The 15,609-nt window shown below is 41.6% G+C and overlaps 1 protein-coding gene across 1 annotated transcript in view; it reads left to right on the forward strand.

Moving 5' to 3' along the window:
* The window catches only part of nell2a (neural EGFL like 2a), an 86,047-nt gene extending 77,748 nt beyond the window's left edge, over window positions 1-8,299 (forward strand). Inside the window, exons 18-20 of the mRNA XM_026175366.2 lie at window positions 2,207-2,383; window positions 5,272-5,496; window positions 7,479-8,299. Of these exons, the coding sequence (XP_026031151.2) occupies window positions 2,207-2,383; window positions 5,272-5,496; window positions 7,479-7,520 (444 nt within the window). The 3' untranslated portion in view covers window positions 7,521-8,299. The remainder of the gene's footprint in view (window positions 1-2,206; window positions 2,384-5,271; window positions 5,497-7,478) is intronic.
* The last annotated feature ends 7,310 nt before the right edge of the window (window positions 8,300-15,609 follow it).

The following is a 15,609-nucleotide window of genomic DNA, read 5'->3' on the forward strand; positions in this document are numbered from 1 at the left end:
TGATATATGGGGATTGTAAATATCATGTTAGTTTGAACGTCTGGCCACTTCTTTAAGGTCAAATAATGCCAACCTTCATAAAATGTCCCGTATCTTATTATATTATATAATAAGTTTATTCATGCTCAGTTATTTACAAATGAAACATCCATTCATCAATTATTTTCCGCTTGTCCAATTTAGGATCGTGAGGAGGCGGGAGCCTGTTCCAGCTTCCATAGGGTGAGGGGTAGGGTATACTCTAAACAGGTCGCCTCCTACATAACGTTTATATACAAAATACAATACTCTTCCCTTAAAAGTAAATACAGCTCAGATAGGGAGTTGTCTTGGCGTAGGTTTGTGCTGTCTGAGTGCTTTTCGTCTTAGATATGCAGTCTGCTAGGCTAATTCTCTAGCTAGTAATGTAGCAATAACGCTAACTGAAAATGCATGAAAATGTGAATGAATTTTGATCTGATGCTTTTTGCATGACTAGAGTCCTAAAATCAGGATGTATGTATGGGTGGATGGATGGAGATGATGCAGTAGTGGTGAGCAACTTAATTAAAGCGCATGAGCTACTCTCTCTATATAGTCCTTTTTAAAGGTCTATCAGAGTGATCGGGGCTCTTGATGTACTTGTTTTGATTGATTCCTGACATCAAAGTGACAAGGCATCTGGGAACAGTTGGTCCAGAAAACTCATTCCATCATCTTAAACACATTTTTTTCCTCCATGATTATCAGGTCACAGAGCAGTCATACTTTGCATTTCAGCATTTCACTCAACCTAATGCCAAGTGTCTGGCGGTAGTGGAAGGTGATTATAGTGGATTAGTGTCGGTAGTGAATGATCAAGCAGCAAATTATTCATTTGATTACAAAGGTCCAGGGCAGAAATGGCTCCCTAATTAAATGAGTCATATTAATTGATTTGAGAGATTGAAGAGCTGCCTGTCAAAATTAGTTGTATTGAGCAGTTCAGTGAGCAGAGGAGTAAACATGTTATTGTTTTGGAAGTGGGTGGACACAGCCGGATATTACATGGAGAGCTGCGATTAACTGAAGAGGGGAAACCAAAGTCAAACCCCAGAAAAAAGACAAAGAGCATCCAGCCCGAGGTCAAGCAGTACACAAATAGTTCATTGTTTTGCTCTGATTGCAGTGCTGACGGGTGGAGTGTAACCCATCGATGCATCTGGACCAATTTCAAAAACATGTTCAGAAAAAAATATCAAAATACCAGGTTAACTGGCAACATTGAATGCATTCCTGACAATTCTTTACAAAAAATGTAAAGGAATGAAAGGTAGACTTTATTGTCAGTTTTGTTACAAAAAAGAAATCATACTCATGCTCTTTGAAATCAATTTTCAATCCATTCTATTAACTCCTTTTTCAGCTCAGGGCTGGGCACTCAAGCCTATCCGAGCTGTCGTCGTGCAAAATGTAGGGGACCTTTAAAATACTCAAATTTAATTTTGTGCTCTATAGTTAATTCGGACTTCCTATTTTTACAATCGTCTGTATCCATCCTGAGCCGGGAAATATGTAACCGTATGAATATCCACAGAAAAATATCCAAATATTAGAATTAAACAGTAACAAGAAGGCAAAGCGGCGATTAAAATGGGATTGGATGGAAAATTTGCACGCTATTATGAATGGGTGCTGTTGGGCTCGGGATACTAGACATGCGTTTGAAACACCGTGATTAATGCACATATAAAGATTCTGTGGAAACAATCAACAGAAGTACCTGTTCCTTTCACCACCTTCTGGCTACTGCAGGGTCGTTCTGATTATTTTCATTATCAATTATCATGCAATTCTTTTTTCTTCTCTCTCAACCAATTCATAGTTAATTCTTAAAATCTTAGAAAATCCTAAAAAGCTTAAAACTCCTACCACGCTTTCTCAAAGCTGCCGATTATTTCCTGTACTCTGATGAGTTTGGAAGGAGTCTGAAAACACTGAGAACACCACGCTGATGAATAGAAACTATGCATCAGTACGCATAGAGTACACACTTTAATCTGGCGTGTCATAAATTGCTGCTTCAGAACAGTTTTCTTGGCATGAGCTAGACTGCCTTCATTACATTATTAATCATCAACATGTATGTTTAATGATCCCATCAAAGCAGAGGCCTTTGTCTGTGCGTGCAGCTGTTTTGGCCCATGCGTCATCCTGTGCTCAGTGCTCAGTTGTGCTCCCCACGCAGGCCGGCCAAGTGATGTGCCGCAGGATGGTGTGCGACTGCGACAATCCCAACGCCGACCTGTTCTGCTGCCCCGAGTGCGACCCTCGACTTAGCAGCCAGTGTCTGCATCAAAACGGCCTGCTCACCTACGGCAGCGGGGACACGTGGGTGGAGAACTGCCAGCAGTGTCAGTGCCTGGTGAGTAAAGGGCGCTTGTACCAACCCCCTCCTGCACGTTGATAATATTTCAAAGAGCGCAGGTATTTAACGCTTTCGTGCAGTGTCGTTTAAGGTGATAGCGAAGACAACATAGGCATTCGTTGCCGTGCCGCAGTGCCCACACGAGAGATGTAACAAATACTCCAGTCTCCATGGAAATGCTCATGAATGAGAGATGTGCTCTGCGAAAAAAGTCAAGGAAAGATGTGATTACTGAAATTTTAAAGAATTCAAAGAACTGTAAGGGCTGCTCTCTGCTGTGCTGGAATTACACGTTTTACTGGAGAAGACATTCAAGGTTAGGGGAACAGTGTCGCCTATGAGGTGGGAGGGTGAAACAGGGAGTGTTATTCCTGTGCTTTGAGGAGGTTCTGCAGCGTGTATGTCTGAGGTGCTAGTTTCGAGTGTCCTCTACATCTAATCCCATTTCCCATTCAAAACAAAACAGCATTTCGTTCACTACACAGATCTTTCTCAGTTAGACGTATGCGCCGCTTTCTTTGTGTTCACATCTTCTGCTGCGTTGACCTTTTCAAGGTTTTAACAGTGTTTATGTTGAAGCAACAGGGAGGCGTTTTGCGTTTCCCAACAAACCTGACAAAAACAATAAATCTTCCCACCTGTGTTGCCCCTCTTACCATATTACCATATGCATATCACATGCAAATTGAAGGCTTTAGATTCTACCCCACTGTCTTCTCCTAACCCCACCCCCTCCTCCAACATGCTGTAACACTCACCCACACCAGTGTCAGTTCCTCTGTTGAATGACTCACAAACCGTCTTTGCTTTGGATCTCAGAGCAGCACTTTACAACTCTTGTTTTTCTATTTATTTCATCCTCTTTTTGTTGCCTTTAAAGATCAGCCGTACTTGCAGCTAAGATACCATAAGTTGGCTCCACTCTGACAGATTTATGGTCTGAGTAGCAATAGCAATGTCATTTCCTCTCGCACCCCTCCCTCCCTCTATTGTAATGCCGTCCTGATGCCTGGACCTGAGAGCTGCTTTTTTGGATTTCTTACAGCGAGCCATTATAGAAGAGCTTGAAAATCACCGCTCAGCAGAGGGGCAGCGGGGAAGCGCAGTTGGCTGAAAATGGGTTTGCTTCAGCATCGCTCTCGCTGAAACAGTACTCAGTGTAGGCCCTCGTGTTGACACGAGCAGACACGAGCACATTTGAGATTGCAGGCACGCCTGTAACAACACACACACGCACACACACACACACACACACACACACAATGTAAACATAGTATACGTGTGCTTGAAAATCTGCACACATCCTACATATGTCCACATGTACGCACAGATAGACATAAAACATGCTCAGTTTAAGATGCACAGAGGCGCACGCAGAGCAAAGGGCCACCAGCACACGCAGTACAAAGAGCAGCACTTGAAAGCGAGAAGGCTGCTCCCGCGATACCGTACTGGGGCTCCAGTAGCGTGACAGGGACGTGAAATGAACCTTGAATGCTGCTACACTTAGCAGAGGCATGGCTGTCCAGACTCAGCGGGGGCCTTAAAATACACAGTGACAGCAGGGAGATGGGCAAAACATTCTCTCAAGTCCAAGATGTGAATCCTTTTGTATGAACCGTGCAATCATTTGAAATCAAGAGTGTGGCCTTTGCAGACCGCGCACACGCGGGCCACTTGCAATTTGCCATCTTGTTAAATCACCAAAATATCAAAGAAACCATTGATTTTTACAACCATACATGTAGATAGTAGCTTCATTTTTGAGAATAAAAATGGCATAATTATTGCAGGCTAATTCCCAAGCAAAGATAAATGTCACCAGTTCTAATTTCCCAGAGGCATTTTGTAACATTCAGTCTTAAAAACAGCAAATCGTTACATCTAGAGATTAAATAGCAGTGAGATATCGTGAATGGAGACATATTAAAAAATGATTTCATCTGAAGTATCACAAAGATATCAAAGTCCAGCGTCAGTTGTTTGTAAAAAGCTGTGCCCGACATCAGCCTCTCCTGTATGATAACAGACCACATCTGCATAAACAGACAAAGATGACATCGTCCCCTATCACAGTGTGGAACAGATACCTGAGGCTACACTCAATCCCTCCCTCTGGCAGCGAGCAGAAAGTGCCACTCGGGGGGATTTCCCACTTCGAATGTTTACACACAGCACAGAAGCAGGGAGTGGGCATTAGCTCTGTGTGAGAGCGCGCTTTATAGCCAGCCTAATTTACTACAACATTTTTGAAACGCTGAGTCAGATGATTTTGAGAGATATTGAATATCCCCGGTGGGACACTTGCATCAAACCTCACCATGCGTGCGCACCCCTTTTATATCTGCTGGTGTGCTTAAACATAAACAGTCTGAACTCATATTTCATTTCAATAAGGCGCGCGGCAGATATGCACATGTATGACAGCACGAGCAGAAGTGGGTCAGGACAGAATGATGTAGAGTACAGTTCGGTTAAGAGTTGCAAGGATGGACAAAATCTATGACCCGTTTTCTCAGGCCAGTGAAAACGGCAGCGGCAAAAATCCAAGAAGGCTTTCTGCGCCGAAAGTTTGCTGTAAGATTAATAGGAGAACAACGAGACTAGAACAAGTCAATTAGAAAGGTGGAACATTTACCTCCACAGTCTGGAAAAACTGCTGACGCTGCCGGAAGACTGTGCCGCTCATCTTTATTTTTCTAGCTTCCTTACAAGTCGAGACGGTCCCTCCAGCATACAAATACACTACGTCAGGAGAAATGTGCATTTGAGTGAATAACTTGTTTAGACACAGGAAATGCAAAGTGCATTTGCAGTGATTATTTTTCTTTTTCTCTCTCTCTCTGCTCGGCTATCCTTTTCAAATTCCATCTCCACCTTCGCAGCAGGGGCAGGTGGATTGCTGGCCTCTGCCGTGCCCGCCTGTGGACTGCGAGTTTACTGTGGTGCCCGAGGGCGAGTGCTGTCCCCGCTGTGTCACCGACCCCTGCCAGGCCGACACCATCCGCAACGACATCACCAAGACATGTACGGACGAGCACAACATCTCACGCTTCAGCGGCTCCTCCTGGATTAAACATGGCACAGAGTGCACTCTGTGCCAGTGCAAGGTAAGCTGCTAGTCCTGCCGGCAGCATGGAAACAGCAAATTACAGTTTCTCTAGTTCGTGGCAGGCAAGACACAAAAGAAAAATGGCTTGAAAAGTGAGAACCCTTTGTGCTTTTTCAGGGGGCAAAAACAGAGTACTAGTATTTGCAACAGAAAGGCAATTTGTGCATCTTTAACACCTCACAGAAGTTGAATTTACCAGTTGTTGTAAAAGGGCAGTTATTGGGAGCTATTTAGTTAAACCAAGATGCACACAGTAATTGCTGTGGGGAAAAAAATGAATCTAATATTCATTCTAAGAACAAGACGGCTGCTGTATCAATTCAAATAAATAAGATATGATGTTCTGTTCCGCAATTATTCCCTTTCTAATTTTGAGTTTATTAGATCATAGATTACATGTTTTATTTATATTTATTAACAAGAACGCAGTTTTCTGTGAAGCAGAACTTTGATACTTTCGGGAAATGTGCTTTTTATTTTTCTTGTTTAGGATTAGATGAGAATGTCTTACTCGGATGCACTGCACTGTATTTCTGCTAAATATGAAGCTGCAGTCGGTTAGATTAAAGCTAGAAACAGGCTCTGTTGAGTGGTAATAAACCTACCAGCTCCTTTAAAGGTCACTAATTAACATTTTTAATTAGTTGTTAATTAGGGTGTAAAAATAAGTTATAGGTTTACAATGTAACGTGCTGGCCTGCTTCTTGGTTCGGAGCGGCAACTTGCTGTAAATCCACTGGTTGCCTCGCAACCTCAGAGTGATGACAAGACTCCTGTTTCAGGTCTGTAACCTGAGTTATAATGAGCAATTTTTTTTTTAAATGTCGAACTGTTCTTTTAAATGAAAATGAACTGAAATTCTGGCAGCGTCATTTTTCCTGGCCTCTGGCTCGGCTGCAGCAGGAAATCATGGATGTATTCTTCCCTCTGCTAAAGGAGCACACAGGTTTGAGGATGAAGTGCTGAAAACGTCTGGAGAAACACTCACATCAGCAGCTCAAGTAAATCAGATGGAGAAAGCTGCTCTTCGTGAGTTTTTATTTTGCAGCGCTGAGCAGTCACGGGGAGAGTAAACTATGCAGGCAATATCCTCTTCATTACCAAATGTGAGCGTAAATTGTTTGCCTGAGCTTTAGGACTTAATCCACCAAGGCTGACTCCCTCACTTGAAATTCTACTATTAAATATTCTCGTCGCGCGTGCCTGCAATGATGTCCGCATCTCAGACAGAAAATAACAGCTATTCTCTGAGGACTTTCAATAAACATCATAATTTTTGGAATCTCTACCATCCATTCATCTATCCAGCCATTTTCTTCTTCTATGCGAGTCAGGGTCGCGGGGGAGGGGAGGCATCTTTAGGTTATGCATCTTTTTTGGGGGGGGGGGGCAAATTTTATTTAAGCACGCAGTTTTTAAATTCACCTAAAAACAGTCCTTGGAGTAGCAGCTTTACAATACAAGCCTAAAATTAAAAACCTTGACCTCTTGGATACTTGAAATGCAGCATCCTCACCCTCATCACCAGGCCAGCTAGAGATTTTCGACATTGCTTTGTGGAAATATCAAAAGTGTAAATTTGAAAGTAATTATAAAGAGTCAGTTTTCTGATTCAACAGAAATGAAGCACAGCAATTTTTCATCCTTTTAGTTTTAGCATTAACACTCAGCCTCTTCACTGTGCATGAGTTTTATTTTTTAGAACAAATGCAGCATAGTCCCAACTACAGGGACCTCCGGGGTACACGCATCGTAGAAGGGGTTAAACCAAAGTGACTCTGTGACCGTTCACATTTCTCAGTGAGAAATCGCCACCTTGTATCAGTTAGCGCCCAGACAAACTCTAAATACCAAACCAAGTCTGTGTGCCGCAGCACTGCTGTTACCCAAAAATATTATCTGGTTGAAAAAACGAGCTGCCCTGAGGTTAAATTGTAACAAACTTGTGCCTCTCTTCTTTCTCTTTCTTTGTGTTTCCAGAATGGACACATCTGTTGCTCAGTGGATCCCATGTGCCTTTAGTCCTGGCAGATCTGAAGGCACCTGTACAGTGTTCTCCATGTAAAAAAATACAAAAAAATACATAAAAAATAACACCATCCCTGTGTCTCTTCACTGTCCTCCTCACAGACGTGGGTCACATAGTGTTTGCGTTGTAAGGATTTGTTTTGGCCTGCTGAATCAGATGGGTGGAAGTTCAGAATAACACACCCAGTGTCACATTGTCAAATACAGACAATTGTAAAAAAAAATGTAACCTTTCAGGTATTTTTCTTTCCCTTCTGATTAGCCACAGTTGATTGTATGTTCTGTACAGTAAACTCCACCCATCTGGTGCTAAGCTTTAACTCGTAGAGCAAATACTCTATGACCGGCGCCTGCTTCCTCAACTCCTTTATACCAAATGCAAATGTATATCATACCAAACAGATGATGGACTACGGTTTCCTGAAACCCACCACTTTGTTATGTCTCACCACTTAGAGTGAACCTTTAAGGATCACCATTCCCCACTCCCAATCATTGCTACATGAAACTGTAAAATATTACTATTACTGGCATGACTCTGCTTGATGTCCAAATATTTTTTGATTTCTAAATTCTCGATGATGATGATGATGATGATGATGATGATACATTAGCTAGAGCAAAGGCAGTTAGCATAAGGTTCCGTTGCCACATTTGAGTCGTCTAAATTATGTGGTGCTTTGCAGCATTTTGTTCCATTTCTCTTTTTTTGTAATTTTTTTTCCAGCTTGTTATTGTGTAATAGTGAAATAAAGTATTTCCATTTACATTAATTGCTTGTCTTTTTCTTATGTAATTTGGATTTATCACGATTTAACAGATATGAGATTTTATTGGCCATACAGTGGCTTCAATTAGATTTTTAGGTTTCTGGGTTCACTGTTAGTTTGTAAAACACAAACATGCATTACAAAATGTTTGCGATTATTCCAACAAAGAAGAAAATCTGATTAACTTTAGGTAGCAGACGTGTTTGTCTGTACTCATCCTCCAGCATGACTGCACCGATGAATGTATAGCGTGGGAACAAATGGAGAAGGGATTGTAACCATGTGCTGTAGCGCCTGAGCAGATTAGACTATATCATCTTACAGTCTGCATACATAAAACTGGATTTATTAGATCCATGTGGCACAGCATGACATGCAGTAAACTTTGCTGAAGTCTCAGAGTGTAAGACACTGTGACTGTTCAGAGGAAAAGACCCCTAAAAAGGAAATCAGGCAGATTAAAGTCTTAAATCCATTTTCTAATCATTTCTAGGAGATTGAAAATATGCAAACAAAGGTGTGGACAAAAAGTTAAAAACCTCCCCTCTTTCTCATTGCACATCCCCTCCTTTCCTCTCCTTCGATCCTAGTCACTCCAATCAGAGATGTGAGCTGAGCCATTGAGTATATAACATGATGTAGTATTGCTCCAGAGCCTTATTTTAAAGCAATCTCAAGCCCAACTACACCTGTGCTTTGTGAAGTCAGAGGTAACACTGTTTGCATTTTTTTAAATATTCATGGCTGTTTTAATTAAAGTTGCAAAGTGGCAAGATATCACACCCTCTGTCTCACACACATACAAATACTGGAAAAAAAACCCAAACCCTGAATCACATGCCTCACAATCATCTTAAAAACCGAAACAATACAAATCACTGCTTGTTTGAAGAATCACCCACCACGGTTTATGTATTCTGGCTGTGTGCCACGCCTCTTTTATATGCTGATGCACAGGATACACCTGCGCATCCTCGATCATAGCTCCTCTGCAAGCCCGCCTTCTCCTCTCTGATCCATTTTAGCAATTCAGAAATCCTTCAACATGGGATACTGAGATTGATTTCCGGGTCCCAGGCAGGAGGACGTAAAAAGAGGAGACGAGGAACCCTACACATAAGAAAAACAGAGGGAACAAAGAAAACCCACAAGCAGAGTGAAAACAAAAAAATGTCTGGACAGCTTGAGATTGTGAAGTCGATCGGACAAAGAGCAAAAGGGCAGTGGAGGACTTTATAGACTATGTCAACTGGCAGACTGGCTACAGGTGAGGCAAGAAACGGCTGTGGAAACTAAACATACAGGGAGTGACTTGAGCATGAAACAAACACACTACTTATGTAGTTATATTTTACAGACAGATTACCCAGTTTATAAAATATGACGCATCATTAGTCGATTCAGGTAGCCATGTGTACATAAAACACTTAAAACGAATTTCCCTTCCACGGGTTGCAGCAGTAAAACATTTTAATGTGAACGCATCGGTCATATTATTGCAGTCACACATTAAAAATGAAATAAACACTGATAGATTGACTGATTATGAATGCTGGTGTATATTTGATGCCTTGCACATAAAAGATGGTTTGTAAACGTGCCCTTTTAGAACCATCGCCAGGCTTGTGTTAAGATTAGATATAAAAATGATCTGCTTTGAATAATATCTTTTTCCATTAAAAAAATCCAATGCCTTTTTACTACTCCTAGTTCTGTGAAAAAATGAATAACCGGACACAAAATGCGTCCTACCACACTCAAAGACCTTGTTCTCAGTGTTTGTGCCACGCAAGCTTGGCTTTAAGTTTAAGCTGCTCGTGATTCACTTCCAAACTAGCTGTGACGGTGCACACCTTACACTCAGGTTGGGGGAACTTTACGCTTTTGACTGATGAATTGGAATTAGTGCCACGCTGTGAACGTACATTATTCTGCACAGTGAAGCTCAAACAATTAAGAGAACAAACACTGATCAAAACTAATTTGTTCTGAGGAAAGTCAGAGATTTTGTCCCCCGCAGATATTGTACACTGGATAAGTAAATTTGTGTGATTTATAGATCTAACAGCGTTCTATCAGTGATTGGATTTTATACAAAGCCCCGTGTGGTGGATACACTTTCATGTCTGCATATTTGGATGCAGAGCAACGACTGCCGCAATTGTAGCACATGGATTCCTCTCTCCTCCCGACTTTGTCCTGTGCCTTTGGAGATGGTAGTAATACTTGTATCGCAGAAGAGCACTTAAAGCTCCTAATATAATTATCTATCCCTTCACAGCCACAGACAAATGAGTTCAGCCCGGAGATGGCTTTATTTCCCTGTGGAAAAGTCTCTCTCCACGAACTGATTCTACCTCGCAGCTGCTTACATTAACAAACACGCAACGTAATGGGGGCCCATTTATATTCCAACACACACTCTGCTCACTTGAGCCTTTTTTTTTTGTTTCTGCATCGCTCTCACTCCAAAAACTTTTTTTAACTCAGGTTATCATGACTCCAAACTCATCCCTGAGTTGAATGATAGGGCAGTGGACAGTGTGCAGTGGACAGTTCACAGCGGCTGCTCGTTGGTTGGCAAGGGCACCATCTGGCCTGCTTTGGTCCAGTGGCTTCTAGCTGGTGGTGGCATGAAGCCAGTGGGCACCTGAGTAGTGGTGGCACAGCAGGGCAGACTGGTCCTCCAGCTGGCTCCTAAATGTCCAATTTTCCATGGCAGTGCTGAACCCTCTGCAACAGATGCCTGTACCCACGGGGAGTCCACTTCACTGCCTGTCCTATATTCACTGTTAATGACCACACATATCATTGTGATTGTAGCTGGTGAAGCAAGGCAACAGTGAAAAGTCAGTTTTACTTTAAGTGTGGAGTTTAAATCAAGAGAAAAAAAAAACGCATTAGTAATACATTTGGGCTGACATGTCATTTTCAGTGATCTTATAGCCTTCAAATTGCTCTAATTGGTCTGCAAAATCCACTGCACTCTGAAGAATGAGAAGGGTCTTTATCTGACAAAAAGATACCAGGAGCATGCAATAATACAATCACCTGAAAATCATCTTTTTTGGACTTGGCAATCTCATGCATGTACTATGTGTAGGGAATTACATGGACATGTGCAGTTTATAGCATTTGCGTGTATTTGTACCTCTTATCGCTGCAGGGTAAACTCTGTTCATTCTGCTTATTTGTCACAGCTTGTGCGGGATTGACTTAATGCATAAGCATGTAGTGCATGAGCCAAAGCAAGAATGGAAGCCGCTTTGAATTGTCTGTGTTACAGCAAACATCCACACAAGTGCTCACTGTGCCCACAGCACCTATAGCTTTTGGTTCCAGCTTCAACTGTGGGTGCAGCCAAAGGTGCTACAATCAGGATATTTAGTACTGATTATTTCATATGAACTTGTTTTTAATCGACGAAGAACCTCCTCAGGAGATTAACAAAACTGTATTATACAGTTTAGTATACAGACCCACATTTTGGTTTCAGAACTGTCTTAATTCTTTGTAGCACTGACTCAACAAGTTGCTGGAAACCAGGAGGTGTGCTATCCTGCTGGAAGCAGCAGTCGGAAAGCAGGGAACGCTGTGGTCACAAAGAGATGGGCACGGGCGGCAACAATGCTCAGGTATAAGCTGTGGTGTTTACGCAATTCTGAATTGGGACTAAGGGGCACAAAGTGAGCCAAGAAAATATCCCACACACCACCGATAGCAAATTTGGTGGATACACGCGTTCATGATGGTTACACCAAATTCTGACCCTGCCATCTTAATGTCACAGCAGCAATCAAGTCTCAACATTTCTCCAGGCTTTTATTGTCCAATTTTAGTGAGCCCGTACAAACTGAAGCCTCAGTACCAGTAGTGGTACCCAGTGTGGTCTTCTGCTAGTGCAGGCCATCTGCTTCAATGTTTTGATGCTTTTTTCCTCAGTTGCAAAGAGTGTTTTTTTGTTTCTTTAATTACTGTTGCCTTCCTATCAGTTCCATGCATTCCGGACACTCCTCTCTGACTGTTGGCATCTGCGTAATTTTGTGCTGAACATTTGGGGGATCAAGATCTCTGTCTAAATAAATAAATAAATCTGGGTAAATTCCCAGATGATTAAACATAAACATGCAACAATTTTGCTGGTAATACCTGAAATGAGTAAAGAAAATCAACAGCCTATTTATGCAAGATAATTCATAATTTTATTGGGGAGTTATATTGGTTGGATCTCATTATTGGAGGGGGGGGGGGGTCATAACCCCCCTAACCCTCCTCGAAATTACACCCCTGTCTCTTGGTCAGTTGCTATGACTTACTAGTATTTTCTGGTATTTCAGTCACCTGAAAATATCAGCTGATTTAAATCTCAGTGTGCTTAGGTCGGGAGATGGAGCTCAACTTTAACATATTATATAAAACTATTTAAAACAGTGCAGTGTGTGAGTTTTGCAGCAAGGCTTACAATGTCAAGATCAACTTTTTCCACTGTTCACAAAGAAATACGCTGCACAGTGACAGATATCTTTCTATTAGATATTTTTCTGATTGATATTTTCAGTTTTGTAGGTCCAATGTTGGTAAAAAAAAAAAAAGAGACATTTTTCCCCAACACTGGATTTTATCGTCATTTACCTGCTGCTCCACTGAAGGACATTGCAACTGAATTTTTTTTTAATATTCACCAAGCAGCTCTTCATTTTATATAACTTACGAACAATTTGAATAAAATTTGATCCTCTTCCTCGACACAGGAAGAGTAAGGCAGACATCATTATCACAAACCCACCCCTGGGGTTTCAGTCCTCTGAGTGACTTGTTGGAGGTTCTGAGAGATTTATCCGAGCCACATGTTCCTCTGTTAGGTATCAGAAACCCGCAGAAGGAATTGCTGATGAATTCTCTTTCCCTTGTGGCCACTGGGGACAGAAACCATCTCAGACTTGGTGAAAAGACTGAAGGGAAACCTTGTAGCTGGCTGGGACTGACAGTACTGATAAATTTCACAAGGTCTCTAAGAGTCACGGAGCTGCCAGCACAGAGTGATGGGCCATGCCAGGACATGATACACTGATCTAATTGGAGGATAGCTCAAAGACAGTAGAGAAGATTCCAGTTGATCTGTAGCTATGGCTCATTCCCTCTAGAGAATTTTTCTGGCTTATATTTAGCTCTAGGTCCAACAATAGTGCTTCATATCCTCCCTCAAAAAGCAGTTCTTATGTCTTTTTGGATTTGTAGACATGCTATTGGAACAAATAGTAAATAATGGGGAACATTTCAAAGGTGCCTGAAGTCAGTTTGAAAGAAAGCTTCTCTGTCATGAAAAAAAGAAGCAAGCTAAAAATTTGATTACCAGACAGAAAGGAATTGATCATGAACGTTTCCAACACGAATGCATCCACGGCAATGAGGGAGAAGTCGATACACTTTTAAGACAACGTGGGTATCAGGCTCCAACACCCCATAAACATTTTTTTTGAAATGCCTGTTTTGATGTGCTCTCTCACTTTCTGCATGGTCCTCAAAAAAAAAAAATAAAAAATCAATATCTAATTTCTCAGCCCAATGGCAGACTTGGAAGAGGCCTCAGTAAAAACAGCTAATACACTCTGGCAATGGGATTTATTTCACAGACAAACAACAAGCATCCGTGAGACCTCAGGTATTCACAAATCTGCTTGGTTTTCACACCGCAGGTGTTTTAATATTTACTACTGAAGCAATCTAGCTGAGGCTCTTATTAAAGCTAATTTTGCAGTGAATGGCACAGCAGGATTCAAGTGTTGTGGGTGCAATTACACATCCCAGGATACACGGTTACTGACAATGGAGTGCTGGATTGGATGACACCTGCGATAGCATAGTCTCACATCAGTTTGTTTAACTGCTTCTGTCACATTACAGATTTTTCATAACTCACTCCTCTGTTGTGTTAAACCGGTGGTTGGATTCCAGGCCCGTGAAGCAGCTTTCTACAGCTGATGGATGAAACAGTCACTGTTTAACATGATTTAACCTAAAACGATCAACCACTTTTTATCAGCAGCAACCCCTGCAGTCCCTTTTATCTATTAACAACCACATGCTTTAAGAATGGGTTAGATTTAGGCTTACATGCAACCCTTTTTAATAGAATCTTTGCATATATGTCAAAACAGAAGAGCTTACAAGAAAAAAAACCCTGCAAGGCCAAGATGCGTGTATGGGACTTGATCTGAAGGGTAACATCTGGTAGTCCCAAAAAGAGAGTGAAATCCTATATTATAAGCATGAATATGTACATATAATACATGGATGTCGACACAGAATAGCTCCCAGCTCATTTGAGTCGCCAAACTGGACCACATGACCGTGTTTGTGGTGTTGGAGCATTTTTAATAGAACAAACAATTTAAATTAGATTGTTTTATAGTTAAATTTGCGATCAGCACATCCAAGAGTCTTAGAAGAATTGTTGAATATTTCCTAGTGAAAGTGAATAACTGTTACATCACAGATCTGTCATAACGCACTCCTCTGTGTGGTATTTTCTCATTAACCACTGGTTGGATTTCAGCCCTTTCTCATAATCGGCATCTCTTATTTAGACACAGCTGCACTTTGAGATAAAGGGTAAAAGTTGAAGAGCTCACAATAACTATATCCTGGTGTTTATGTCTACCATCCGTGTCATATAAATTTAGCAAATTCGCACAGTAACATTCGCCGATTAACACTAAATGCACAGTGGGCGACTGGCTCTCGTTCACTCTATAAATGTGATCCCTAACATTTGTAGGACTCTTTCAGTGCCTTTAAAAAATTTCGCAACATTCCTTTCAAAATTTCCTCTTGAATCCAGCGTGGCTCTGATCATCCGGCACTGCCATCCAGAGCCAAGCGGCGTGCATGGCAAAACAGCAAAGATGAAAAGCCGTACTGTGCCATAATTCTCTGTAACAAAGCACATTTTTTTTCTTCTTTAATATATTATCAATCATCTCAAGGCCCTTCAGATTTTTCTCTCAACCTCAATGGAGGAGTCCCAACACCACACTGGGAACCAATTCTGTCGGCAGTGAGTTCAGTTTTCATCCCTCAGACATTTTCGATCCAATCTATAACTCATTTACACGTAGACATGTTCTATAAACAAATCCCGCCGGGGAACAAAACAAGTAACAAATTCAAATTGTTTCCCACTGGCATAAATCAAACAACGGACAGGCTCAGAGGAGAACTCATGCTAATCTGAGCTGGGTGCTATGTGTATGCAGGCTACGTATTCGAGTGTCCTTGTGAAGAGATAGTATCATTATTTCTCCTGTTGCCCA

The sequence above is a fragment of the Astatotilapia calliptera genome, chromosome 7 (genome assembly GCF_964374335.1).
Source record: "Astatotilapia calliptera chromosome 7, fAstCal68.1, whole genome shotgun sequence".
In the NCBI taxonomy this organism is placed as follows: Eukaryota; Metazoa; Chordata; class Actinopteri; order Cichliformes; family Cichlidae; genus Astatotilapia; species Astatotilapia calliptera.